The sequence below is a fragment of the Prionailurus viverrinus genome, chromosome C1 (assembly GCF_022837055.1).
Source record: "Prionailurus viverrinus isolate Anna chromosome C1, UM_Priviv_1.0, whole genome shotgun sequence".
NCBI lineage: Eukaryota > Metazoa > Chordata > Mammalia > Carnivora > Felidae > Prionailurus > Prionailurus viverrinus.
In genome coordinates this window covers 99,066,364-99,091,539 of record NC_062568.1, presented here as the reverse complement: position 1 = coordinate 99,091,539, position 25,176 = coordinate 99,066,364, and the positions used below count along the sequence as shown (strand labels likewise).

At 38.4% G+C, this 25,176-nt stretch overlaps 1 protein-coding gene across 3 annotated transcripts in view; it reads right to left on the bottom strand.

Moving 5' to 3' along the window:
- The window catches only part of EPB41L5 (erythrocyte membrane protein band 4.1 like 5), a 142,385-nt gene that overhangs the window by 17,818 nt on the left and 99,391 nt on the right, over positions 1-25,176 (bottom strand). For all 3 annotated transcript variants that reach the window (XM_047870927.1, XM_047870924.1, XM_047870926.1), the window contains exons 17-21: positions 21,400-21,563; positions 17,845-17,942; positions 9,161-9,289; positions 5,201-5,265; positions 540-630 (exon numbers count right to left, since the gene is read on the bottom strand). In XM_047870927.1, coding sequence (XP_047726883.1) covers positions 540-630; positions 5,201-5,265; positions 9,161-9,289; positions 17,845-17,942; positions 21,400-21,563 — 547 coding nt within the window. The remainder of the gene's footprint in view (positions 1-539; positions 631-5,200; positions 5,266-9,160; positions 9,290-17,844; positions 17,943-21,399; positions 21,564-25,176) is intronic.

The following is a 25,176-nucleotide window of genomic DNA, read 5'->3' as shown; positions in this document are numbered from 1 at the left end:
TGGCAAATTTCTACAATAAATGCATTTATGTAGTTAAAGAGGTAAACGTTTATTTGCAAGGACAATTTCTTATTTAACTTGCAAATTAAAACACTCAGTGGGCAATGAACTGGGTTTCTCTGATTTCTAGACTGATACAGGTGTGACAAGTGGCTATCAGGAAGGCAGGGGCTGTGATGACCTGGTTATACTGCCAACACAATGATAGGTTGCTGGTGTTTCAATTAATATTTATTTAGTGCCTACTATGTGTCATCTATCATTTGAGACACTAGGGAGGCATAGCCAGCATCAAAAAAACAAAAATACAAAGAGCACCTAAAACAAAAGGCCAACAAATAACAGAGAAACTGAAGAAGCCCTGTGATACTCTTGTGAGAGATGTGACAATAGGATTCTCCCTAGAGAACTGAGGCTCAATGCTTTTCTTACAGCTTAAGTTCCGGTATCCATCAGAAATCACCAGATGTCTATGATTATACTGCAGGACTCAACTCAGTATGGTCTTCAGAGAAACCTTCAAAAGTAAGGGTTGTTACCTTAAGAACAGAACCATTTGCTGCAGGTGTGGTATGCATCAGAGCAAGAGAATCTTCAGGAAGGGGCACATTATTCTCATTTAATACAGCACTGGAAGAAAAAGATAAATTCACATCATGGAGCACCTATACAGGCATAGGGAGCATTTTCAAAGAAAGGGCTTCAGGAAGAAGAGTAATGCTTCACGCAGAGGAAGAAGAAATGACAATTTGTGAGGGGCGTGATGGCAGTCAGTGTTGCACTCAGATGCCTTTGTGAGACCCTTCCCTATCTACCATGTAACAATTTTCATATCCACATCAGACTCATTCACAGATGGATCAAAATGGCAGACTACTTTGCTTCCCTCTTAAATCTTACTGAAGGTTCAGAAAAGATTTATCTTAAAATAAGGCAGATACACCAAAAAGATAAATCAAGTGACTGATTAAAAAAATTTTTTTAATGTTTATTCATTTTGAGAGAGAGAGAGAGAGAGAGAGAGAGATAGCACGCATGAGTGGGAGAGGGGCAGAGAGGGAGACACAGAATCTGAAGCAGGCTCTAGGCTCCGAGCTGTCAGCACAGAACCCGACGTGGGGCTCGAACTCATGAACCACGTGATCATGACCTGAGCTGAAGTCAGATGCTTAACCGACTGAGCCATCCAGGTGCCCCCAAGCGACTGATTTTTAAAAGCTGTTATCAAATACATGGATGGGAAACCTTGGTGGACTAGAAATGAATCAGAATACCTGAGATATGGGAGAACAGTCAGGAAACCAGAGGGAGAAGCCAACACTTCAGGACACAGGCTGCAGAGCTCTGCTGCAGAAGGCAGAAGCCACATCTAGAGTGCTCCAGATATTACAGCAGGATTAGCCAGGTGACAGGATGCCAGAGAATCTGCTACCCGAAGGCCTGGCAGGAATCACGGTGGTGTCTAATCCCAGATAAGAATAGTGAGAACAGGAGCAGCGTTACAGATGGCTTCAACACCAGGGAGGAAAGGGGGAAATCTAGAGCCAAAGACCGTCATCCACCAGGATAACATATCCAGCAGGAAACCCCAGTCCTTCCTAACGTCACTGAAAAGTGTGCAAAGGAGCAGTTCCTGTCCAAGCCTACAAGGAGAATGAGAAAAAATGAGAAATAAATCCCAGAGTGAAAAAGTGAAGTGGAAGCTATGACTGTTGCATCCACAACTCTGAAGCAAAAAGAGGCAAGGAAGCAAAAAAAGAAGAAATAGTTGTGAGAAACAGAGCAGCAATCAAGATGTTTCAATTAACGGATACTAGACATTCAAGAAGATAATGACTTATGATTTTCCAGAACTGAAAAAAGACATAGGTCTTCAGATGGAAAGGCCACCTTGAATACTAACCAAAAAAAAAAAACTGTTTTAAACCTATTCTTAGACCATACAGTAATGAAAATGAAGAACTTCAAGAATAAGCAAGCAGTAAAGCCTAAAAAAGAAAAAAATATAACTTTGTGCTTCAGAAAGAAGAAACAGCTCAGAGGAAAAGATTCAATGTAAGAAAAAGTGAGCATTAAAAGGAGTGAAACAACATGTTTTACAATGAATTCTCCCACACCTTCAAGAAAAGATTAGTCATATGTACTTTACACTGCTGCAAAACATGGAAAGAAGAAGATGAAAAGGTTCCGCAGCCATTCTGCTCAGTGTTATGTCATGACCCAGCAAATTCACTCCCATGTAGGTATACACCCTAAAAAAATCCTCACAACATGTGTAAGGAAGAACATGTACAACATTAATTTGGAACAAACCCTGGTCCATTAATAAAAGAATAAACCGTGACTGACTTAGGTAATGGCAGTTACAATGAAGGAATGAAGGAACTATGGATAATTTTTTAAAATTCAGATATGTCAAAACAAAACCCACTAAATTATATTCTTTAAATGGGTGAATTGCATATTTGTTTGTTTATTTATTTATTTATTTATTTATTTAGAGCATATACACACAGACAAGCGAGGGGGGGGGGAGGAAGAGAGGAAGAGAGGGAGGGAGGGAGGGAGGGAGGGAGAGGGGGAGAGGGAGGGGGAGGGGGAAGAAATCTTAAGCAGGCTCCATGTTCAGCCCAATGCAGGGCTCGATCCCACAACCCTGGGATCATGACCTGAGCCGAAATCAAGAAGCAGATGCTCAAGTGGCTAAAGCCACCCAGGTGCCCCTTCCCCCACCATAGCATTTAAATTTTATCTCAATAAAGCTGTTACTACAAAAATAAATGATGTGCATAGCCATTCTCCAAAGTAAAAAAGACATCCAACATCCTCAGTGAATCAAAAGTCAAACCACAATGAGACATGCTTCATACTCTCTAGGATGGCTATAATTCTAAAGATGGAGAACAATGAGCACTGGAAAGAATGTGGAGAAACTGGTACCCATATACACTGTTGGTGGGAACAGAAAATGTCGCTATTTTGGAAGACAGTTTGTCAGTTCCTCAAAAGTTGAACCTAAGAGTTACCAAATGACTCAGCAATAGCCCTCCTGGGTATATATTAATAGAACTGAAAGCATGTCTACAAAAATTATTTTTTGTTGTTGTTTATTTATTTTGAGAGAGAGAGAGAGAGAGTGCACACAAGCAGGGGAGGGACAGTGAGAAAGGGACAGAGAAAATCTCAAGCAGCCTCCACTCTGTTAGTGTGAAGCCTGATGCAGGGCTCGAACTCATGAACTGTGAGATCATGACCTGAGCCCAAATCAAGAGCCAGACACTTAACCAACTGAACCACCCAGGCACCCCTAAAATTCTCTTATGTGAATGTTCACGGCAGCTTTATTCATAATTGTCAAAAAGTGGGAACACAAGTGTCCATCAATTGATACATGGATAAACAAAATGTGGTCTATCTACAAAGTGGAATATTATTCAGCCCTGAAGAGGAGTGAAGTACCAATACATGATACACTACAGATGAACCTTCAAAACATTCTGTTAATTGAAAGAAACCAGACACAAAGGCCACATATTGTGTGATTCCTTTACATGAACTGTCCAGAGTAAGCAAATCCAGTATGTGGAGAGACTGCAATGGGTATGGTGCTGTTCTTAGAGGTGATGACCACGTTATGGAATTAGATTACTGGTAATGGTGCAAAACTTTGTCAACATACTAAAAAGCACTGAATTGTATACTTATAAAGGGAAAACGTTATGGTATGGAAATTACAACTCAATAAAAAAAGATAAGGAAAAACAGTCTATACCTACTACGGCAAAATGTGAAGATAGTACAAAGCTTGACATTTGGTACACAGACAATATATAATCTCTACAGTTTTCTAGAACCTTGAAATATTAAAAGGAGATACAGTAATTTTTCAAAGTGTGGTATGGCATGGGGGAAAAAAAGATTAGAGAGAAGATTAACAAAAAAGGAAAAGGTCCCGAAATAGACCCAAGCATAAACAGGAACTTAAACACATCTTAAGGGATACATTTCAAATCCTAGGGGGAAATTAGATTACTCAAAATATCAGCAGCCGTTTAGAAAAACAAATCTAGAAGTTGGGAGTACATTCTAGGGTGTTTCCAGCAGTAAGAATTCAATGCAACTGGGCAGTCCTATCCCCATTATTTTCCTATTGGAAAAAAAAAAATTTTTTTTTTAAATGAAGTTCTAAAAGACTCTAAATAATAACAGTATTTAAAGTGTTGCGGGCCAGGGGTGGCTGGGTGGCTCAGTCAGTTAAGTGTCCAACTCTTGATTTCGACTCAGGTCATAATCTCACATTTCAGATCAAGTGCCATGTCAGGCTCGGTGCTGCCTTGGGATTCTCTCTCTCTCCGTCTTTTTCTACCTCTCCCTGGCTTGCAATCGCACACGTTCTCTCTCTCAAAATAAATAAACTTAAAAAAAAATTTAAAAATTAAATGTCGTGGGCCAAATGGTTTACTGAAGTTAATTAAAAAGTTAAATTGTAATTCTAGTTTTACCCTGATCACCAATTAGTATGTTTGCTGAATACTATCTACACAATACAAAGCATGCTATATGCTTTAGGGCTATGTTGGTTACAGTACCTGGAACTGAATAAGATTAATCAGGAAACTGCTCACTGAATACATTTTGAATAATGGGAAAAGAAATAGCACTCATTCATTCAACAACGTTTAGCACCAACTAAGCACAAAACACTGGATACACAGTGATGAAAACAAATTGGCACAGAGCAGGGGATAAAAGCCTAGCAAAACAAATAAATGGCCTAATACTTATTAAAGGAAAGAGACACGGAAGGGACTTAAAACAGCAAAGAAATTTATGTGAATAATGTAAGAGCCTATAGTAGAAAGTTTGTAAGAACAAGGCCACTGAGATAATAGGATGGCGCTGAAGTTAAGAGAAATAATATACATTCCTCACCATGCAGATTAAAAATATCTCTAAAGGTCGCTTTTGCTCTGCAGTAGAAGGATGAGAATGTAGAGACTAATTAGAATTATCTCTAGATCATCTAAAACTAGGAAGTAAACAGCTATGTAATGGATACAAGAGTGAATTCAAGCTATCTTTCAAATAGATATCCTGAAATTATTTGGGGATACACTGAAGAACAGGAAAAAAAAGAGCAAAAAAGCAAAGTTAAGAGGAAAAGAACATCAAATTATATTCAGTCTAACCCAAACTGTACCTGTTTGTGGCAGCATCCTGAGCATGTGCGTTTTTATGACTTAATAAGCTATCTTCTCTTGTAACCTGAGAAAATGAAGAAAAAAAAAGTAAATCTTTGTAAGGATACTAAAGTAATAAGGAATTTACACATCTTTCCAGTAAAAACAGAAATATCACTTTGCTTCAGTTCCAGAGGTAATCATACCTTACATATGGAAATACCAGTACCTCACCTAGTGCAGTCTCATCCATACCCAAATTAATAATCCACACTTCTACTTCAATAGTACACAAATTTACGCCCTTTACTAGACAGCTCTCATGGTGTGTTAGTCAATATATACAGAATCCCAAAAGATTCAATGTCAGAATTTTTTGAATTTACCTGATAAAAAGAAGAGACAGATACTAAGCTGCGTATTTGGCTTTTTATTTTTCCCTGAACACAAAAGGTATGTTAGGAGGAAATTCTAAAATATTTTTCTGAGGGGATCAGTTTTTTCTCTTAACTTGATTGAAGTATCATTTACATAGAGTAAAAAGCACATTGTTAACTTTTTTTTATTTTTTTAAATTTACATCCAAATTAGTTAGCATATAGTGCAACAATGATTTCAGGAGTAGATTCCTTAGTGCCCTTTACCCATTTAGCCCATCCCCCTCCCACAGCCCCTCCCATAACCCTCATGTCTCGGGTCCATGAAATACAGCCAGACCAACACTAAACCATCCTACACACCTAGAAAACCGATTGGAGCACACATTTTTAATGTGTGGTTTGATGAATTTTGAAAAATATATACAGGGGCATAACCAACACCACAATCAACATGTGCAACACTGTCACTACCCCCACAGCGTTCCCTTGAGGCTTCCAATGCAACCCCATCAAAAACCCTGACACACGGCAAACAATGAGCTGTATGTCCTATAGTTTTATACACATGGAATCATAATGCCTATCTTTTTAGTGTCTATCTCTTTAGAATAGCATGATGTTTTTGAGATTCACCCATGATGCTCATGTATCACCAATTCATTCCTTTTTATGTGCTGAGTAGCATTCCACTGTATGAATATACCACAATTTGTTTACCTGCTGATGGACATTTGGGTTTTTCCTAGTTTTTAGCGACTTCAAATAATGCTAAGAACATTCATGTACTAATAACCTGTATGAACCTACGTTTTCATTTCTCTGGGGTACATACCTCAGAGTGGATCTGCGGGGTCATGTAGGAAGTGTGTATTTAATACATTGTCAAATGCTTCCTAAAGTGCTTGTAACGTTTTATATTCTTACCGGCAATGTGCACTGCAGGAGTGCCATCACTGCTAACACAGGGATGGTCAGTTTTTAATACTGGCCATTTCAGTGAATGTGTTTTTCAGCATGCATGTGATGCTAGCTGTAGACTTTTTTCGTTGATACTCTTTATCAGGCTGAACAAGCTCCATTCTATTTCTAGTTTGCTGTGAGCATTTACCTACCACAAATGGGTGTTGATTTCTGTGAAATGCCTTTTCCATATGAATTGAGACAATTTTCTTTACTTTTTAATATGGTCAACTACAGTGGTTTTTAAATTATAAACCGACTTTTTTCCTGAGATAAACCCTACTTGGTCTATTTTGTTAAGGATTTTTGAGTCTATGCACAAGAAGGGTATTAGTTTATAGTTTCTTTTCATATGAAATCTTTTGCTGGTTTTGGTATACCAGGGTAATACTAGTATCATTAAATGAGTTGGGAAGTGCTTCCTCCTCTTCTATTTTCTGAAAGAGTTTGTATGGAACAATTATTTCTTCAGTAGATTTCCAAAATGAAGGCATCTGGCCCTGGATTTTTCTTCATGGGGAAGTTTTTAACTATAAAATAAAATCTTTTTATTTTAGGGCTATTGAATTTATTTTTCTCTTCTTCAAGTCAAGAAAAGTCCCAAAGTGGAAATATTATGTAAGGTAACAACAGTAACAACTACTGCCACTGCTAATACAACACGTAGCTTCAATACTTAATCAAATGCTGTTTATGTGCCAGGCACTCACCATTCCATGTCCTTTACATTTACTGTCCTTGTAACCCACCTTAAGGTAGGTACTACCATTATCTTTTCTTTTCTTTTTTTTTTTTTTTTTTTTTTTAAATATCACTGGAAGAATCACATTGCTGTATGATAAGGACCGTATGACAGAGTGAATGAGTGTGCTACGGAAGGCTTCAAAGAATAGGTGATATTTGAGTTGGATTTTTTTTTTTTAATTTTTTTTTTTTCAACGTTTATTTATTTTGGGGACAGAGAGAGACAGAGCATGAACGGGGGAGGGGCAGAGAGAGAGGGAGACACAGAATCGGAAACAGGCTCCAGGCTCTGAGCCATCAGCCCAGAGCCTGACGCGGGGCTCGAACTCACGGACCGCGAGATCGTGACCTGGCTGAAGTCGGACGCTTAACCGACTGCGCCACCCAGGCGCCCCTACCATTATCTTTTCTTAAACACGATTGAACTGAGGCTTAGAGAAACTAACTTGCCAAATCACAACACTAGTATGTGGTAGACTAGAAAGGGATTCAAACTCAAGTTGTCTGATTCCAGAGCCTGTATCATCATATTTCATATTTACTTTTATATACAAATATCATGCTTTATGTTTACACTAGGGGGAGAGGATAAATAACCAAAGCATGAACAATACTCCTCAAATCTTCTCAGGTTCTGTTCAAGGCTTGTGCCTGGGGACAGGATGGGTAAAGTGCATCTTCTCAACAAGATATTTTGAAATCCTAGTTGATAACATGACTTGGTGAGACGGGCTGCTGTCCTGATTTTAGTACGGAGGGTAAGGCTGAAAGTTAGGGAGCACCAAGGGAAAGCAGACTCTGACAGCATGAATGCCATAAACTTCATGGGGGCTGGTCCTTGAAGGCCTTGAAGGCTGTGAAGGGCATGGCATCCTTCACAGTGTCACAGCCAACTCCTTCACCTTGCAACTGTCACTACTGTGACATGCAACTTTACCAAACTGAAGTCAGATGGGTGGTGGGAAGTAGCAGACTGCTAAAGACCTGAAACCACAGACTTAGTATTGACAGGAATTTAAAAATCATTAGATTTTCTGGCTATAAAAATGGCAAAGATTAGGGACTCACTTCCACAGGAATTTGACTTTAAAAAAAAGGGTTTCCTCCATCCAAGGGAAGGGAAGCAAAAATAATATAAAAACAGGGAGGGGGACAAAACATAAGAGACTCATAAATATGGAGAACAAACTGAGGGTTACTGGAGGGGTTGTGGGGGGGGATGGGCTAAATGGGTAAGGGGCACTAAGGAATCTACTCCTGAAAACATTGTAGCACTATATGCTAATTTGGATGTAAATTATAAAAAAAAATTAAAATTAAAGGGAAAAAAGTTTTTTTTTTAATTTTTTAAAAATTTATTTATTTATTTTGAGAGAGAGAAAGTGGGGAGGGGCAGAGAGAGGGAGAGAGGGAGACAGGGAGAGAGGGAGACAGGGAGACAGGGACAGAGGGAGACAGGGAGACAGGGAGACAGAGAGAATTCCACGCAGCAGGCTCTGAGCTGACAGCAAAGAGCCTGATGTGGGCTCGAACTCACGAGTGGTGAGATCATGACCTGAGCTGAAATCAAGAGTCAGATGCTTAATCAACTGAGCCACCCAGGTGCCCCTAACAAAAGTTAAAAAAAAAAAAAAAAAAAAAAGTTCTTACACCCTAGAGGGTCTTTACTCTCAACTTTTTATCCCATGACTGCCTCCTCTTAAACTAGCTTAGACTTAGACTTGGGAAGGCATTCTGCCATCCTGAGCCTGTTTCTGGGAACTACTCGCTATCTGCAATCACTAGCTAGGTCACCCTTATTTAACACTCATGTACTTTATGTGTCTTCAGGGTTCTCAGCTGTAAGTCTCATCTATTTCCGCTTCATCAGGACTCTCCCCATTAAAGGCAGCTTACCTTATGCACTGCTTCTACTTGAGCCTTCAAAATGTTACTCTTCAAGTCAGGAGGAACTCTCCTGGCATTCAATCCTGGGCTCTCAATGGCATTATTAAGACATTTCTCAGTCAACTTCACCACCTCCTCCTAGATATTAAAAATACAGTGTAAGCAACTCTGGCGGGCTATAGTTATACAGAAATAGGAAAGGGGCTGATGAAAGTTCATATTCAGACAACCAGGATATCACGTGTCTTAAGCCTTCCTATCCTATTCCAGGAATAGTCCCCTCCCACCATAAGCAGTTTCAAACTAAGGACTCAATAGTCACAAACATGAAATACAAATTGGTAGAGATCTCTAGAAGTCATCCAGCCCAACTTCCTGCCTTAAAGCTACTGAAGAACTGACTACATCATCCAGGACAGATGCCTGAGTTAAATCACACATGGAGAACATGTGCCATTTGCTGTAATTAACTTCAACCGGATTTTAGGTTAGGCCCTACACAGGCTAATCCCTGTAATTCTGGAGCTGTTATCAGGCAGATGATTTTGCTTGGGATTATGTTATATAGCCACAGTCACTCTCAGGTACAGACTTATGAAAATGACAGAATAAGGCACAAGTCCAGTCAGTGAGGATCTTAATGAAAACATTATAAACAAACCATTATGAAAAGAAATAAATGGAAGGAAGCAAATTAAGAAGTTTAAATTATCTGTACTACAACTGATACCTTAAAATGAATGACTACAACAACAATTATCGTTATTATTACGTGCTTGCTATTTAAGGCTGATCTAAACAACAGACTGACTCTAAACATTTTCTTAGTTTCACACACAGCTTCTGATCTGTAAAACAGGCTAGCTGCCATGTATGGGATTATATACTACACCATTCTTTCAGATTTGAAAAGATTTAATTAATGTGCTTATTCTGATTTGGTGTTTCTCAGTGTGGTTTCCACACATCTGCCTCCAGGTGGGCCCCTAAAATCTGAATGTTTAACAAGCTCCTCTATGTGATTCTAACACACATATAAGTCTGAGAATCACTATTCTGAACTAACTCTATGTCTGTAACTGCTTAGTGTTTGGAATGATTCCTATTAATTGCAGGAAGTTCCTTACATCCTTCTTCAATCATGACTAGTTCACACTATATGATCCAGGAATCCCACTTCTGGGTATATATCCAAAGGAAACAAAATCACTATCTTGAGTAGGTATCTCCTTCCTGTGTTCACTATAATATTATGCATAGTAGCCAAGATATGGAAACAACCTAAGCATCCATCAATGGATGAATGGAGTAAAAATGTGGTGAGTGTATGTACATATATGAAATATTATTTACGTTTAAAAACAAGGAAGTCTTAGCATAGCCAACATAGCCAATAATACTGTAGTAACTTTGTATGGTGACAGATAGTAACTACACTTATAGTGAGCATTTTATAATGCTTGTAATTGTAGAATCATTATGTTATACATTTGAAACTAATATAAAACTGCATCTCAACTATACTTCAGTTGTAAAAAAGAAGGAAATCTTGCCATTTGCAACAACATGCATTATGCTAAGTGAAACAAGTCAGAGAATGACAAATATTGCATGGTATTACTTATATGTGGACTCTAAACAAACAAAAAATCCAACGCAGAAACAGAGTAGAATGGTGGTTGCCAGGGGCTTGAGGGTAGGAAAATAGGTAAAGCTTGGTAAAAAGGTACAAACTTTCAGTTATAAAATGAATTAAATTCTGAGACTCTAATGTATAGCATGGTGACTATAGCTAATTATACTGTTCTGAATACTTGAAATTTGCTAATTAAGCACTGTCACCAAAACCCAAAACAAAACAAAAAGGTAAATATGTGAGGTGATGGCTATATTTATTAATTCAGTTGTAGACATCATTTCACAATGTATATGTATATAAAATCATCACATTGTATTCCTTAAATATAATACAAATTCATTTGTCAATTATATCCTAATAGTAGGGAAAAATCATGGCTAATTCAAAATAGTTTGACATTTTCTTTTCAGAGTCAATTATGTTGCGGACTTGAGATTACTTGGTAATTATTGAAATTTGCAAGTTACAGGATTCTCAGAGCAACCTGCCTATATTACAAAGACAAGAATTCAACACATATCTCACAAGTAAAAGTATACACTGTCACCATCTCCCAATTTTTGCAAAAGTATAAAGGCTTTAAAATTGCCTATACGTCTACCTATCACTTCCTTCCCAGGAAAATAATCAGATGATTGAAGGTATTTATTTATAAGGCTGTTTGTCACAGCACTGATTATGACAGTGAAAGTTAGCAATAATCTAAATGTCCAACAGGGAACTGAGTAAACACAATGGTGACATGGGCATGCAATTTAACTACTGTCTGTAATAGGTCATTGATAAAGAAATGTTTACAATCGATTAGTTTTAAAAAGCTATTGTCCCTGCACTTTTATTTTAAAAAAATACATCACATTTAAATGTTTGGAAATTATTTATCTTAAAAACATTAACTGTAGTTATCTCTTAGCAGTGAATAACGGAAGATTTAAAATTTCCTGCTTTTAAAAATCTGTATCATCTATAATTATGATGTCTGAGAACATTAAAAAATTACTGATATACAGTTGAGTGTAACAGCTTTAAAACACTTTCACTTTCTTTTATTATAGTACATAATTCCAGTGGCAGCCAGTTACTATGCCACTGATAGTCCATCTTGGAAGGCCACAAGAAAAGCTCTCCACTCTCCCCCTATTTGCCTAAAAGCAGAACATAAACTTACAAAAGTATCCCTCCTCCCAACTCCACCAAGAAGGACAAAGATTAATCCCTGGGGACTTCAGACCCTTCTCAATGAAAAAGCAAGGAATCAAATCTGCATAACAACCTTACTCTTATTTATCAGACTTTTTCCTTATAACTTTCTCATAACTGACTTCCCCTACATCTTTCAACTCTAGCTGAAGGTGGTATTCAAGCAGGAATTCTAAGCTGTCTCTGAGAGTTATTCATTTTTCCTTGGGTTAGGAAACTTGTTTTTCTCTTGTTACTCGGTCTTTTGTCACAGAGGTCTCAGCCAAGAACTCAAGAGGGTACGGGGAAAATTATTTACCAATTATTGCCAAGCAGGAAATATTTGCCTTTGCATTCATAAAAAGTATAATTTCTACTTACAAATTACATGATATGTAACAGCTCACTGATTTCTGGAGAAGTATGGCCGTTGCACAGCTAATGTCTGAAGACTGCCTCCATTCCCAAAGGGAAGTTACACTTATTCACATACCTTCTGTGTCCACTGCCCTGTGTCCAGGGCAGATGTAAAGAAAGTTAACTACTTGTAATCTGAGGGTTGATGGGGACAGGGGTTGGGAAGGTGGAAAAAATGTGAGATGGTCATTGAGGAAGGTACTTGCTGGGATGAGCAGTGGCTGTTGTATGTAAGTGATGAATCGTGGGAATCTACTCCTGAAGCTAAGACTATAATGTATACACTATATGTTAGCTAATGGGACAATAGATTATTATAAGAAAGAAGGGAAGAAAGAAAGAAAGAAAGAAAGAAAGAAAGAAAGAAAGGAAGAAAGAAAAGAAAGAAAGAAGGAAAGAAAGAAAGAGAAAGAAAGGTAGGTAATGACTTGCAGAAGCAAGTGAAATGGTGTCACTTAGGTCAAGGATAAAAATGGAGATGATCAACATATGTACATGAAGGAAATCTGACAAGAATTTACAGTTATAAAAAAAAAAAGAATTTACAGTTCTCAGAAATCAGCAGAGAAAACCAGACAACTTCTAAATGCCAAGCTAGTTCACACCATCTCTGGACTTCCCTGTTCCCCTGAGTCAGCTATCCTGATCCAAATAAAACAGGACCACTAAGCAATCAATCAGCTGGGAAAAAAAAAAAAGAAAAAGAAAAAAACTTCTATATTTATCCCATAAACAATTCGCCTGCGTGAGCAACTCAGGACTCATTGCTCCTGCAGGCGTCAGGTCCCTGGCTTGCAGACTGAAACCTTAAAATAAACTCATTTTTCTGTTTTGTTTTATTCTGTGTGCCAAGTTTGGCTTTTGAGATAGTTCTTGGTTATACCTTTTTAAAGTCTGGATACAAGCAAATCAAAAGGGTAAAAATGCCAGATTATTCCAAATCATATATGGTGGCAACCTGTTGCAGATTAAATTCTTAACTATCAAGAGAAGAGGTCAGCAAAGTATAACTCACAGGTCAAATCTAGCCCACCACCTGCTTTTGTAAATAAAATTTACTGGAACACAGCCATGCTCATTCCTATGTGGTTGCTTTTGTGCTGCAACGCCAGAGTAGTTGTAACAGAGACAGTATGGTTGGCAAGACTAAAATACTTACTATCTGACCCTTCATGGAAATAGTCCACCAACTCCTAGTCAATAGAATACAGATGTCATGCCCTACTTTTAATTCTTTTCCCAAAAAAGACCAGTTGCTAAAGGCCATGGATGTCTTTTTTTTTTCCTGATACTTTTCTTTTCAATTTTTTTTTTTTATAATTTACATCCAAATTAGTTAGCATACAGTGCAACAGTGGTTTCAGGAGTGGATTCCTTAGTGCCCCTTACCCATTTACCCCATCCTCCCTCCCACAACCCCTCCAATAACCCTCAGTTTGCTCTCCATGGGCCATGCATGTCTTAATTAGGCCACCTGTCCTCACTAATAAATGCAGTTTAACTTTTGTTACTTTAAGCATTTTTTTGGAAGATTTTATTTTTAAGTAATCTCTACACCTGACATGGGGCTCGAATTCACAACTCTGAGATCAAGAGTTGCACACTCCACCAACTGAGCCAGACAGGCACCCCTTTTTAAGCACTTTTTTTGCTGACTGAAGAACAAGAAAAAAATGATTTCTAAAATGAAATCTGGAGATAAAGAAAATCTTGGAATTGCCTCAGGTAATTAAGAGGAGGAAAGTAACTTGAAAAATCTATAGATCTTGATCCAGCATAAGCCCTAAAGGACTTCAAACACATAGGTCAAGCACAGAAACTGTGAATAAATTTCTAAAAAGAGGAGGTACAAAAAAGAGGGAAGAACCCCAACAATGACACTTAATCACAGCATCTCAAGGTTGGACAGAATGATCAGTTCCTCCAACCACCAAAAGAGCCCATAATGTGGTTAATTTATCTTTGCCTGAGGAACTTCCCACATTGAAGAACGTGCTGCTTTCTTGGGAAATTACTGTTAGGAAATGATTCCTTCCTTCCTTCCTTCCTTCCTTCCTTCCTTCCTTCCTTCCTTCCTTTCCTTCCTTCCTCCCTCTCTCTTTCTTTCCCTTCCTTCCTTTCTTTTTTGTTAGAGATTTTATTTTTAAGTAATTTCTACATCCAATGTGGGGCTTGAACTCACAACCCCAAGATCAAGAGTCACACACCCCACTGAATGAGCCAACCAGGTACCCCACAAAATGTTTCTCATATCAAGGTGACACCTGCATACCTCTTACATACTCGCTGACCTCAACTCTTCTCGGAGGCTATTAAAACAGGTTACACTAATGCCTCTTTCACATAATACCTCTTCAGATATCTAAAATGCCCTTCCTGGGGCACCTGATTGGTTCAGTTGGTTAAGCGTCCAACTTCAGCTCAGGTCATGATCCCAGTTTGTGAGTTCAAGCCTTGCATCAGGCTCTGTGCTGACAACTCACAGCCTGGAGCCTGCTTCGGATCCTGTGTCTCCCTCTTTCTCTGTCCCCTGCTTGCACTCTCTGTCTCTCAAAAATAAATAAACATTAAAAAAAATTAAAAAATAAATTTTTTTGGGGCGCCTGGGTGGCGCAGTCGGTTGAGCGTCCGACTTCAGCCAGGTCACGATCTCGCGGTCCGTGAGTTCGAGCCCCGCGTCAGGCTCTGGGCTGATGGCTCAGAGCCTGGAGCCTGTTTCCGATTCTGTGTCTCCCTCTCTCTCTGCCCCTTCCCCGTTCATGCTCTGTCTCTCTCTGTCCCAAAAATAAATAAACGTTGAAAAAAAAAAAAAAATTTAAAAAAAAAAAAAATTTTTTTAATGTTTATTTTTGAGAGACAGAGAGTGGCAGAGTGCATATGGGGGAGGAATGCAGAGGGCAAAGAGAGAGGGAGACATAGAATCTGAAGCAGGTTCCAGGCTCTGAGCTGTCAGCACAGAGCCCAACACGGGGCTACAACTCACGAATCGAGAGATCATGACGTGAGCCGAAGTCGGATGCTCAACCGACTGAGCCTCCCAGGCGCTCCCTGTCAAAAAAAATTTTTTTAATAAAATGCTATTTCCTGAGACTACTGATCCTTAGTTGTAACTTAGCTTCAAGAGCTTTCACCATTTAGTTCCTTCTCTTCTCAAACTGCTTTAGTTTCCTAAATCAGTTTTGAAGAGTGCTACCCAGAAATGACTATAATAATACTATGTTTGGACCTCCCTTTTTAAACCCTTTTGGTTAATATAACAGAGATGTTCTGCCAGTCACACTTCAAACCACATTTACATATTCCTAAAACACTTTTTTACACATGCTTGTGTTATATTCTACCTCTCTATCCTAATCCTGTATTTTCAGATTTATAACATATATTCTTATATATAGTGCATCATTCCAGCCTGTCAGTCTTCATGGATCCTGATATTGCCTTCCAAAAACTGTATTTCTTAGCTGTTTTCTTTCATCTTATTAGTTTATCTTACAGAAAGTAAACAATAAACACGTTTGTAGAACTGAATCAACAGTGTATCAGGATGTCAAGGGACTGCATCAATCCTGGGTAATGTAGGCCTCCCATGGCATGAGGTCCCTCTAAAATGGGTTCTCAAGACATGAGTTTGAAGTCAATTCTGCTGCCAGTAGTGCTAGTCTGAGCCTAACATTCTGTCACTGGCTTACAGCTTCTCAGTTCCACAATTCTTAGAGCTAATCATCCAAAATTGGTACTTTGCTTTACCATGATGTATTTTATTTACAGGTTTTTCATTCTAAGATTACTTTAATTAGTAAAGCTTATATCAAGGTTAATTTGCATTCCCTAAGCAAACGTGATCTACTGATGATAAAGGTAGAGAAATCAGACTGGATTAAAAATGTATCATATATATAAAACAGGAGTCAAACTTGTATACACCACTCTAGTTATAAAGAGGTCTCTTATTTTTTTTTTTAATACAACACTGAGTTCTTTCTTGTTATTCCTGCCTGGCATTGATTAATCTCACTAAATATTAGCTATCATTTTTCTAGCTATGTGAACCCCAGAATGTTCCTCTACGGCAGCTACTGTCCTTTACCTAACCTACTCTTACACTCCCTTTCCTATCCTGAACCCACACTCCTGTTCGTTCTTCAAGTCTTCAAGATTAATTTAACAGATTCTCTGCTTTGGAGGCTCAGTGATATTATAACAAGACATGCAGGGAATTTTACAAAAGAAACACATTGCTATTCAGTGGATTTGCATGAACTCCCTTCCAGTGTAACAGTCATTCCTCTTCTCCCACCCTATGCCCAGCAAGATTCATCATTCTCCTTCAGGTTCATTCTAGTCCTTCATTAAATTCTTCTCAAATTAATTGCTAACCATCTAAAGCTTTCATCTAGAGCTTTCAATTAACACTCTGTCTCTGACCCTGCATTCCCCTACCTATAGAGACAGTAAAAACAACGGACGATATGAAAGCAAACAGATCAATATAATTGAAAAATACTGAGGGGTCAAGAAAATGAAAGCCTTTCTGGAATTTAATCAGCTTGTAAAAGACATTCCTAAGCAAAAACAGAAAAAGGAAAAAGAAAACCAAGTTGGATTCAAAAAGATAGCTTGAACAATGACAAGAAAGAAGAAAATCACTCTCTCTGTTATACTGGTCTCTGAAGAAATTCCAGCTAGTTATCCAAGGATGAAAGAACACTACAAATAAGCTGGTCCCTTTTCCTCTTTAAAACCAAAACAAAGTTAATTCAACAGATCCTTGTTATCTGTTGTCTATATATGGAAAAAAGGGTGTCTCCAGATCATTATCTAAAATTTACTCTTCCATTTAGTAGGGACACCTAGTAGCTGACACAGTAAATTATTTTTACCTCATCTGATCTATTTTTAATTATCTCTATAAGTTATTTAAGAAAATTTTTAAATTACACTCAATGAACTAAAGTTTAATGTGTTAAATTGGGATGCACCCCCCACCTCACACCTAAAACTCCAAGGGCACAGGGTGGTAAAAGTTATGAAGGACAAAGCTGAAGCATCTCAAGTTCCATTCTCTTCCTTGTTTATAGGACAGAGCAGCTCCCGTTTGAACAAATCCTTCTGTGATTTTGAAAGGCTTTCAACTGGTTCTTCAACTATAGCACAACCCATTGAATAGAATTAGAAAGAGGATGGGCTGAATCAAAAGAACAAGTTTAAAGCAACCACAACACTTTGCATGTGTGTTTAAAAACACTCAGGAGATGACTTTACAGTTCCTATCATGGCCCAAGTTTCTTCCTTTCCTCCAGAACATACATGAACTGTGCTTTTTAAAGAGATCTACTGTAAGAAGTCCACACACACACATTCCCCAGCGAAAGAAGAGAGAAAGCATCAGCTTTGGAAAACAGGGATTTCCAGAAGGTCTGAAGATGTGTACAGGTATATGAGGGTGAAATCTGAATACCTGGTTGTTGATGTTGACATCAACGCTGGGACGGGAGGACGGCAATAGACTGCTTTCCAACTCAAGGTGTCTGAGCTTCTCTGAGGCATCTTTTAATGCTGGGAAAAAATGGCAACATGGCCCCTTAGTCTGTCAATCTGTCACAGCTGTATGAGGTAATACACTTAAGTTTTTTTGCCCAATACCAGTTACCAAAAATTAAATGGAATAATCCAGATGACCACAGAATAAATACATTTTCTTTCTAGAACCAGGTAACTATTAATTTAAAAGTTAACCCAAACAGGGGCGCCTGGGTAGCTCAGTCAGTTAAGCATCCAACTTTGGCTCAGGTCATGATCTTGTAGTTTGTGGGTTCAAGCCCCGCCCTCATCGGGCTCTGTGGTGACAGCTCAGAGTCTGGAGCCCACTTCGGATTCTGTGTCTCCTTCTCTCTCTGCCTCTCCCCCGCTCGTGCTCTGTCTTAAAAATGAACATTAAAAAAAAAAAAAAAAAAAAAAAAAAGAGCGTGTTGGGGAGCCTGGGTGGCTCCGTCGGTTAAGCATCCAACTTCGGCTCAGGTCATGATCTCATGGTTCGTGGGTTCAAGCCCCGTGTTAGGCCCTGTGCTAACAGCTCGGAGCCTGGAGCCTGCTTTAGATTCTGTGTTTCCCTCTCTCTCTGCCCCTCCCCCACTTGCACTCTGTCTCTCTCTGTCTCTCAAAAATGAATAAATGTTAAAAAAAAAATTTTTTTTTAAAAAGTGTGGATAACTGAGTCCCAGTTGGCCTTTAAAAGTTAACCCAAACAGGAACATTGCCCTGTATCTACAGTACTCCTAGAAAGCCACTGGATACGAAATCTCAAGAGCATGTGCAGTTCAGAAGGCTTACCAGCCAAAATATCTGAAGAAAAGGCAGAGAACACCTGTGACACGATCCTTCCACAACCACAACCCAAGCTCCTCCTGCTGACCTCAGTACTTTGCCTTGCCACTTTCTTTCCTCGGCCCTGACTATACACTGCCTAAAACTATACTTTTATGAAGCAAACAGATGGTGGACATACATTTATTCATTGACTGATACAACATATTATGTATTGGGGCGCCTGGGTGGCGCAGTCGGTTAAGCGTCCGACTTCAGCCAGGTCACGATCTCGCGGTCCGTGAGTTCGAGCCCCGCGTCAGGCTCTGGGCTGATGGCTCAGAGCCTGGAGCCTGTTTCTGATTCTGTGTCTCCCTCTCTCTCTGCCCCACCCCCGTTCATGCTCTGTCTCTCTCTGTCCCAAAAATAAATAAACGTTGAAAAAGAAAAAATTAAAAAAAAAAAATTATGTATTGATAACGCAGGTGCAATGCAGGAAAAGCCTTTTGTCTCTCTTATGTTCCACCTAGCTGCAAAACACATTACAAATAAAGTTCTCTAACCACTGAAAAGATAATATATTAAACACAATTCACCTTTAAACGAACTCTATTTAAATTAGCCACTCTGTAATAATCTTATTTTGCAGGGACTAATCAGGTATGAGTTTGAATTTTCACACAGTCTCGTGATAAAGCAAGCTGTTGAATGCCTAGTAATTTTTTTTTTTTAATTTTAACATTTACTTATTTTTGAGAGACAGAGAGAGGCAGAGCATGAGCAGGGGAGGGACAGAGAGACAGAGATACAGAATCTGAAGCAGGCTCCAGGCTCTGAGCTGTTTGTTAGCACAGAACCCAGTGCGGGCTTGAACTCACGAACTGCAAGACCATGACCTGAGCTGAAGTCGGATGCTCAACCAACTAAGCCACCCAGGTGCCCCATGCCTAGTAATTTCTATTTAATTAGGTAGAAGGGAGGGAAAAACTATGAAATCATTTTCTCCTCCTCAAAGGGATCTTATAAAGTGTCCATTCATTAACTCAGTGGATCCCTCCCATGGCTATACATTAAAACCAGATAGGGAGCTTTTAAGGAATACTGATTCCCAGAGCTGATCCTAGTACGATGATAACAGAATTTCCAGAGATAGTTTTCCAGTACTGGCAGTTCTTAAAACTTTTCCAGTAATTTTAACGTACAAAATCACAAATTCAACACTGATCTTCCCCAAATCCTCCATTTTTGTTTATGTACTTTAATTGCCATCTCCTGGTTTTCTTAACGCTTCTTTATGCGATACTAAATTTTAAACATGATGATGTGAGACCACAAATACTTTAGCTTATGCTGATAACTTAATACCCCCAAAATTGGGTTCTGGGGGGGGGGCGGTTCTGGCTGAAATAAAGCTTCTTGTGCTACTTCTGTTTGTCTGAGGAACATCCTAAAATTACAGCATAAGATGTTTTTAAAAAAGTTACCATGTATAGCTACTTACCTATGCGAATCAGGATTTTGATATTATAGCCAAAAGAAAATACAGAATAAATTGGATACCAAGATTATAAAACCTTAATTCCTAATATCAAAACACTCTATTTTCATTGAGTGACTCTGAACACGTTATAAATGTAAACTCAGTAAGTCTTATTAATGAAACCCCCATGCTACACAAGAATTTCTTCTGTCACAACTTCAACATCATTTAAGCTCTGTTTGAATACCTTCTGTAATGAGGGGCTCACTTCCTGTTAGGTATCTTAACTTTTAAAAAGTTAAGCAGCACTTTTCCTGGATTATTTATTTTTGTGGGTCTGGAACAACAGTCCTCATTAATAACAAAATACTTCCTAGGAGCTAATGGAATGTCCGAACATCTATTAAATCCTGTGTTATAGGAAATCTTTAAGGAAATTTTCTCTTAATTCCCACTTAAGAAACAAAGTAAAAAAAGCAAGTTTGAGAATTCATGAATGCTTAGGGTTCCTGGGTGACTCAGTCGGTTAAGGTGCTGACTTCAGCTCAGGTCATGATCTCTCAGTTCACAAGTTCAAACCCTGCGTCAAGCTCTGTGCTGGCAGCTCAGAGTCTGGAGCCTGCTTTGGATTCTGTGTCTCCCTCTCTCTCTGTCCGCCTCCACCACCTCCCCTCCCCCCTCCCCCCCCCCCCCCCCCCCCCCCCGCTTGTGCTGTCTCTCTCTCCAAAGATAAATAAACATTAAAAAGAAAAAAGAAAATTCATGAATGTTTAATGACTTATAAATGACACAAATGTTTAATTTTTTTTTAAATGTTTTTATTTATTTTTGAGAAGAGAGGCAGAGCATGAGCAGGGGAGGGGCAGAGAGAGAGGGAGACACAGAATCCGAAGCAGGCTCCAGGCTCTGCACTGTCAGCACCGAGCCCAACGCGGGGCTCGATCTCACGGACTGTGAGATCATGACCTGAGCTGAAGTTGGACACTCAACCGACTGAGCCACCCAGGCGCCCCAAATGACACAAATGTTTAACTGTCCCAATTATGTAATCTTAACAATTTCAATGGACCCTTAAGCCAAAAACAGGCAAGAAGGCACAACTATTCTTCCTTAAATTTTAAAATTCAACTATTGCATAAAACATTCTTAAAGGAACTGATTTAAATAGCTCACTTCAAAGGGATGTAAAATAAAAAGTTGTCCTTGATGTTATACAGAACATTTACTTACTCTCGCACTCCTCTTTAGGTTCCTCTAATCCAGTTTGCCCGGTGACTGTGTTAACTTCATCTGGCACTTGGGGTGTTTCCAGAGTGTCAGGTGCCCCAATTAGATCATCAATGGTTGTTTCCATTAAGTCTGGACTATCTAGCAAATCAATATTCAGAGGCAAGCTGTAAGGGTGAAAGAAAACTAACTTAGATCAAGAAATTTATCACGAATTTAAATACTAACAAAAATATCCTATGAAAACAAATCCATGTAAGAGTTCATATCCCAACTGATTTAGTTATCTGTCAAAACCTTTTGGGCAGACTTCTCTTCCAGCCAAAAATGGCATAAAAGGGACTAGATTTAGCACCCCCCCTCCCCATACCTCAAAATAACTGAAGGAGAAGAAAAGAAATATTTCGGCATCAGATAACACAGGCGATTTGGAAAACAAAGATGGTAAACTCTATGACGGCCTTGAGAGAATTCCCATGCAGTGGTGCAGAGGTGAAATGAGACTGGGCATGGAGAACCTAAGCTGAGAAGACGAGGCTCACTCTGGGCTACAGGGCCTACTTCCACAGACTGTAAAACACATAATTCACAGGGTACGGAATACTCAGAAAGGTCTTGCCTCAGTAGTGAAGAATAATTAACCCACACTGGGCATGGCAATGGACCCACCTAACATATCATAAAAATAAGACCTGAAATGCTCATATTGTTTCTAAGTAACAATTGCATCCCAAAATAAAGCTCAAAAAGATTTACAAGAATATAAAATTATCTAGCATCCAACAAAGTAAATTTCACAATATCAGGCATCCACTGAAAGATTACCAAAAAAAAAAAAATTGCAAATTTAACAGAATAGTTAATCAATAGAAATTAATGTTAGCATTCGCAGAGAAAGACATTAAAACAGTTATTGTAACTACTCTATGTTCATAAAGTTAAGCAGAGACCTAGAAAATATAAAAGACTCAAATCAAACTTCTTGAGATAACGGAGATGAAAAATATATTGAATGGGATTGACAAGAGATTTCAAATTAGAAAAGGCACTGAATTTGAAAGCACTGCAACAGAAATTATAAAAAATGGAAAACACAGAGAAAAAAGAATCCCTCCAAAATGAAAAGAATATCAGTTAGTTGTGGGACAAGCAGTGTACTTTATGAATAATTGGAGTCCCAAAGTGGGAGTGGGACCAAACAAATAGTTAAAGAAATAACAGCTGAAGTCTTTCTAAATTTGATGAAAACTGTAAACCCACAGATCTAAGAATCTCAACAAACCCTGAACACAAGCAATATAAAGAAAACTATACCAGAGCATGTTATAATCAAACTACTTAAAACCAATGATAAAAAGAAAATCTTAAAAGCAGACTAAGCCATTGTGTGGTCAGAGGCATAAAGATAAAGATGAAAGCAGATTTCTCATCAGAAACAATGCAAACTAGAGGGCAGAAGGGGAACATACTGAAATCACTGAAAGAGGAAAAAAAAAAACCCTACCAACCCAAATTTTACATCCAGCATAAAAAGCTTTAAAAAGCAAAGGAAAAGTTAGACATATACCAAAGAAAAACAAAAACATACATCCACACAAAAATTGTACACAAATGTTCAGAGCAGCGTTATTCCTAACAGCCAAAAAAAAGTGGAAACAACTAAATGCCCGTCAACTGAAGAATGGATAAATAAGATGTAATACAGCCACAGAATGGAATACTAATCAGCAATACAAAGGTGTGAAGTACTGATCGATGGTACAACACGATGACCCTTGAAAACCTGATGTTAAGGGGAAAAATTCAGACACAAAATACCATCTATGGTAGGAGTCCACTTATATGAAATGTCTAGAATAGGCATATCCATAAAGATAGAAAACAGATATGTGGTGGTCAAGGGATGAAGGAGGGATCAGGGAGGAATGCAGACTCACTGCTGTGGTGTAAGGCATGAAATTAAGATTCAATATTAACTGCTGCCTTGACACATTGGGCCTCGCAGGGCTCCAAATGCCTAACCATGAGTTCCCCTACTCTTAACCAGATATGTGCCCCACCCCATCCTGTGGAAAAGTTGCTTGGGCACCTGGCTGGCTCACTTGGCAGAGCATGTAACTCTTGATCTCAGGGTTTGAGTTCAAGCCCCATGTTGAATATAAAGATTACTTCAAATAAAATCTAAGAAAGAAAAGAAAAGAAAAGAAAAGAAAAGAAAAGAAAAGAAAAGAAAAGAAAGAAAGAAAGAAAGAAAGAAAGAAAAAGAAAGATAGTTCCCCAGGCAGCTGTACTAGCTGCATTCTACTTGGTTTTTAACTTAATGAGTTTTACTTCCCTGCCAGCCTATGAAATTATTTGAACAAATAATCACATCTTCTAGTGGGAACCAGGGGTCACCTCATCCTCATGTTACTATAAAGGCTGCCTCCCACAGCCCATGTTTGTTCACTTTGATCCAAAGTACAACACCCATGTGGCCCTGTATGTTGTGAGGTTTTCCCCTCAGTTGAGCTGTAAGTATATGTAACTAATACATTGCTATCTCATCTGTCCCATGTTGGATGTTGTATGCTCAGTCATCTTGTGGTATTTAGGGTAGGGGATCTCTCCCAAACATGAGAGTGAATAGGAACTGATCAGAACAACTGCTAAAGGGTATGGGGTTTCTTTTAGGGGGACAAAAATGTCCCAAAATAAAACTGATAAAGGCTATAAAATCCTACGAACGTATTAAAAACACTATTTTTTTTTAAAGAAAGATTTTCTTTTTTGTGTGTTTATTTTGAGAGAGAGAGAGAGAGAGAGAGAGAGCGCGTGCGCGCAAACATGCACATGAGAGAGAATTAAGCAGGAGAGGGCCAGAAAGAAAGGGAGAGAGAGAGGGAATCCCAAGCAGTCTCAGCACGGAGCTCTGTGTTGAGCTGGATGCAGGGCTCAATCTCACAATCATGAGATCCTGACCTGAGCCAAGATCAAGAGTCGGATACTTAACCAACAGAGCCATTCAGATGCCCTTGAATGTTCACTTTAAATGGGTGAATGGTATAGTATGTGAATTATATCTTAATAAAGCGGTTAAAAAAAAAGTCAAAGTAAAAACACCATATTCACACAAAAGAATTCATGACCAAAAGACCTTCACTAAAAGAACATTAAAGGAAGACCTATAGGCAGAAAATGAAAAATGTATTATGGAATTTATAATATACATAATAGTAAAATGCTTGACAAATGATAATAAAAAGCCTAGGGGACAGAAATACAAGTACCCTACCTATAGTAAGGTTCTTATGGTATAATATCCCTTAAATGTAGACTGGTAAGTTGTATATGCTAAAGCAACCATTATGGTAAAAACAACACAAAACAAAGACACAAAGAATTACAGCTAAGAACTGAAGGAAAGACATAAATAAAAATTTTTAAAAATACCTGATTATGAAAAAGAAGGCAGAAAGAAGGAACAACATGGGACAAACAAAATAAATAACAAAGATGACAGACTCAAACTTAATCACAGCAATAATCACCATACATGTAAATGACCTAACACACTAATTTTTAAATGCAGAGATTGTCAGTTAAGATTAAAAAGTGAAATCCAATTTTAGATTGGATACTGCCAATCTAAAAATTTTAGATTTAGATTTAGATACTGCCTATCTAAACAATTTAAATATAAACAGAGATTAAAAATAAAGATAGAAGATATATATCAGGCTAACACTAGTCACAAGAAAGTCTGACTGAATATATTGATATCAGAGTATACAGTTCAGA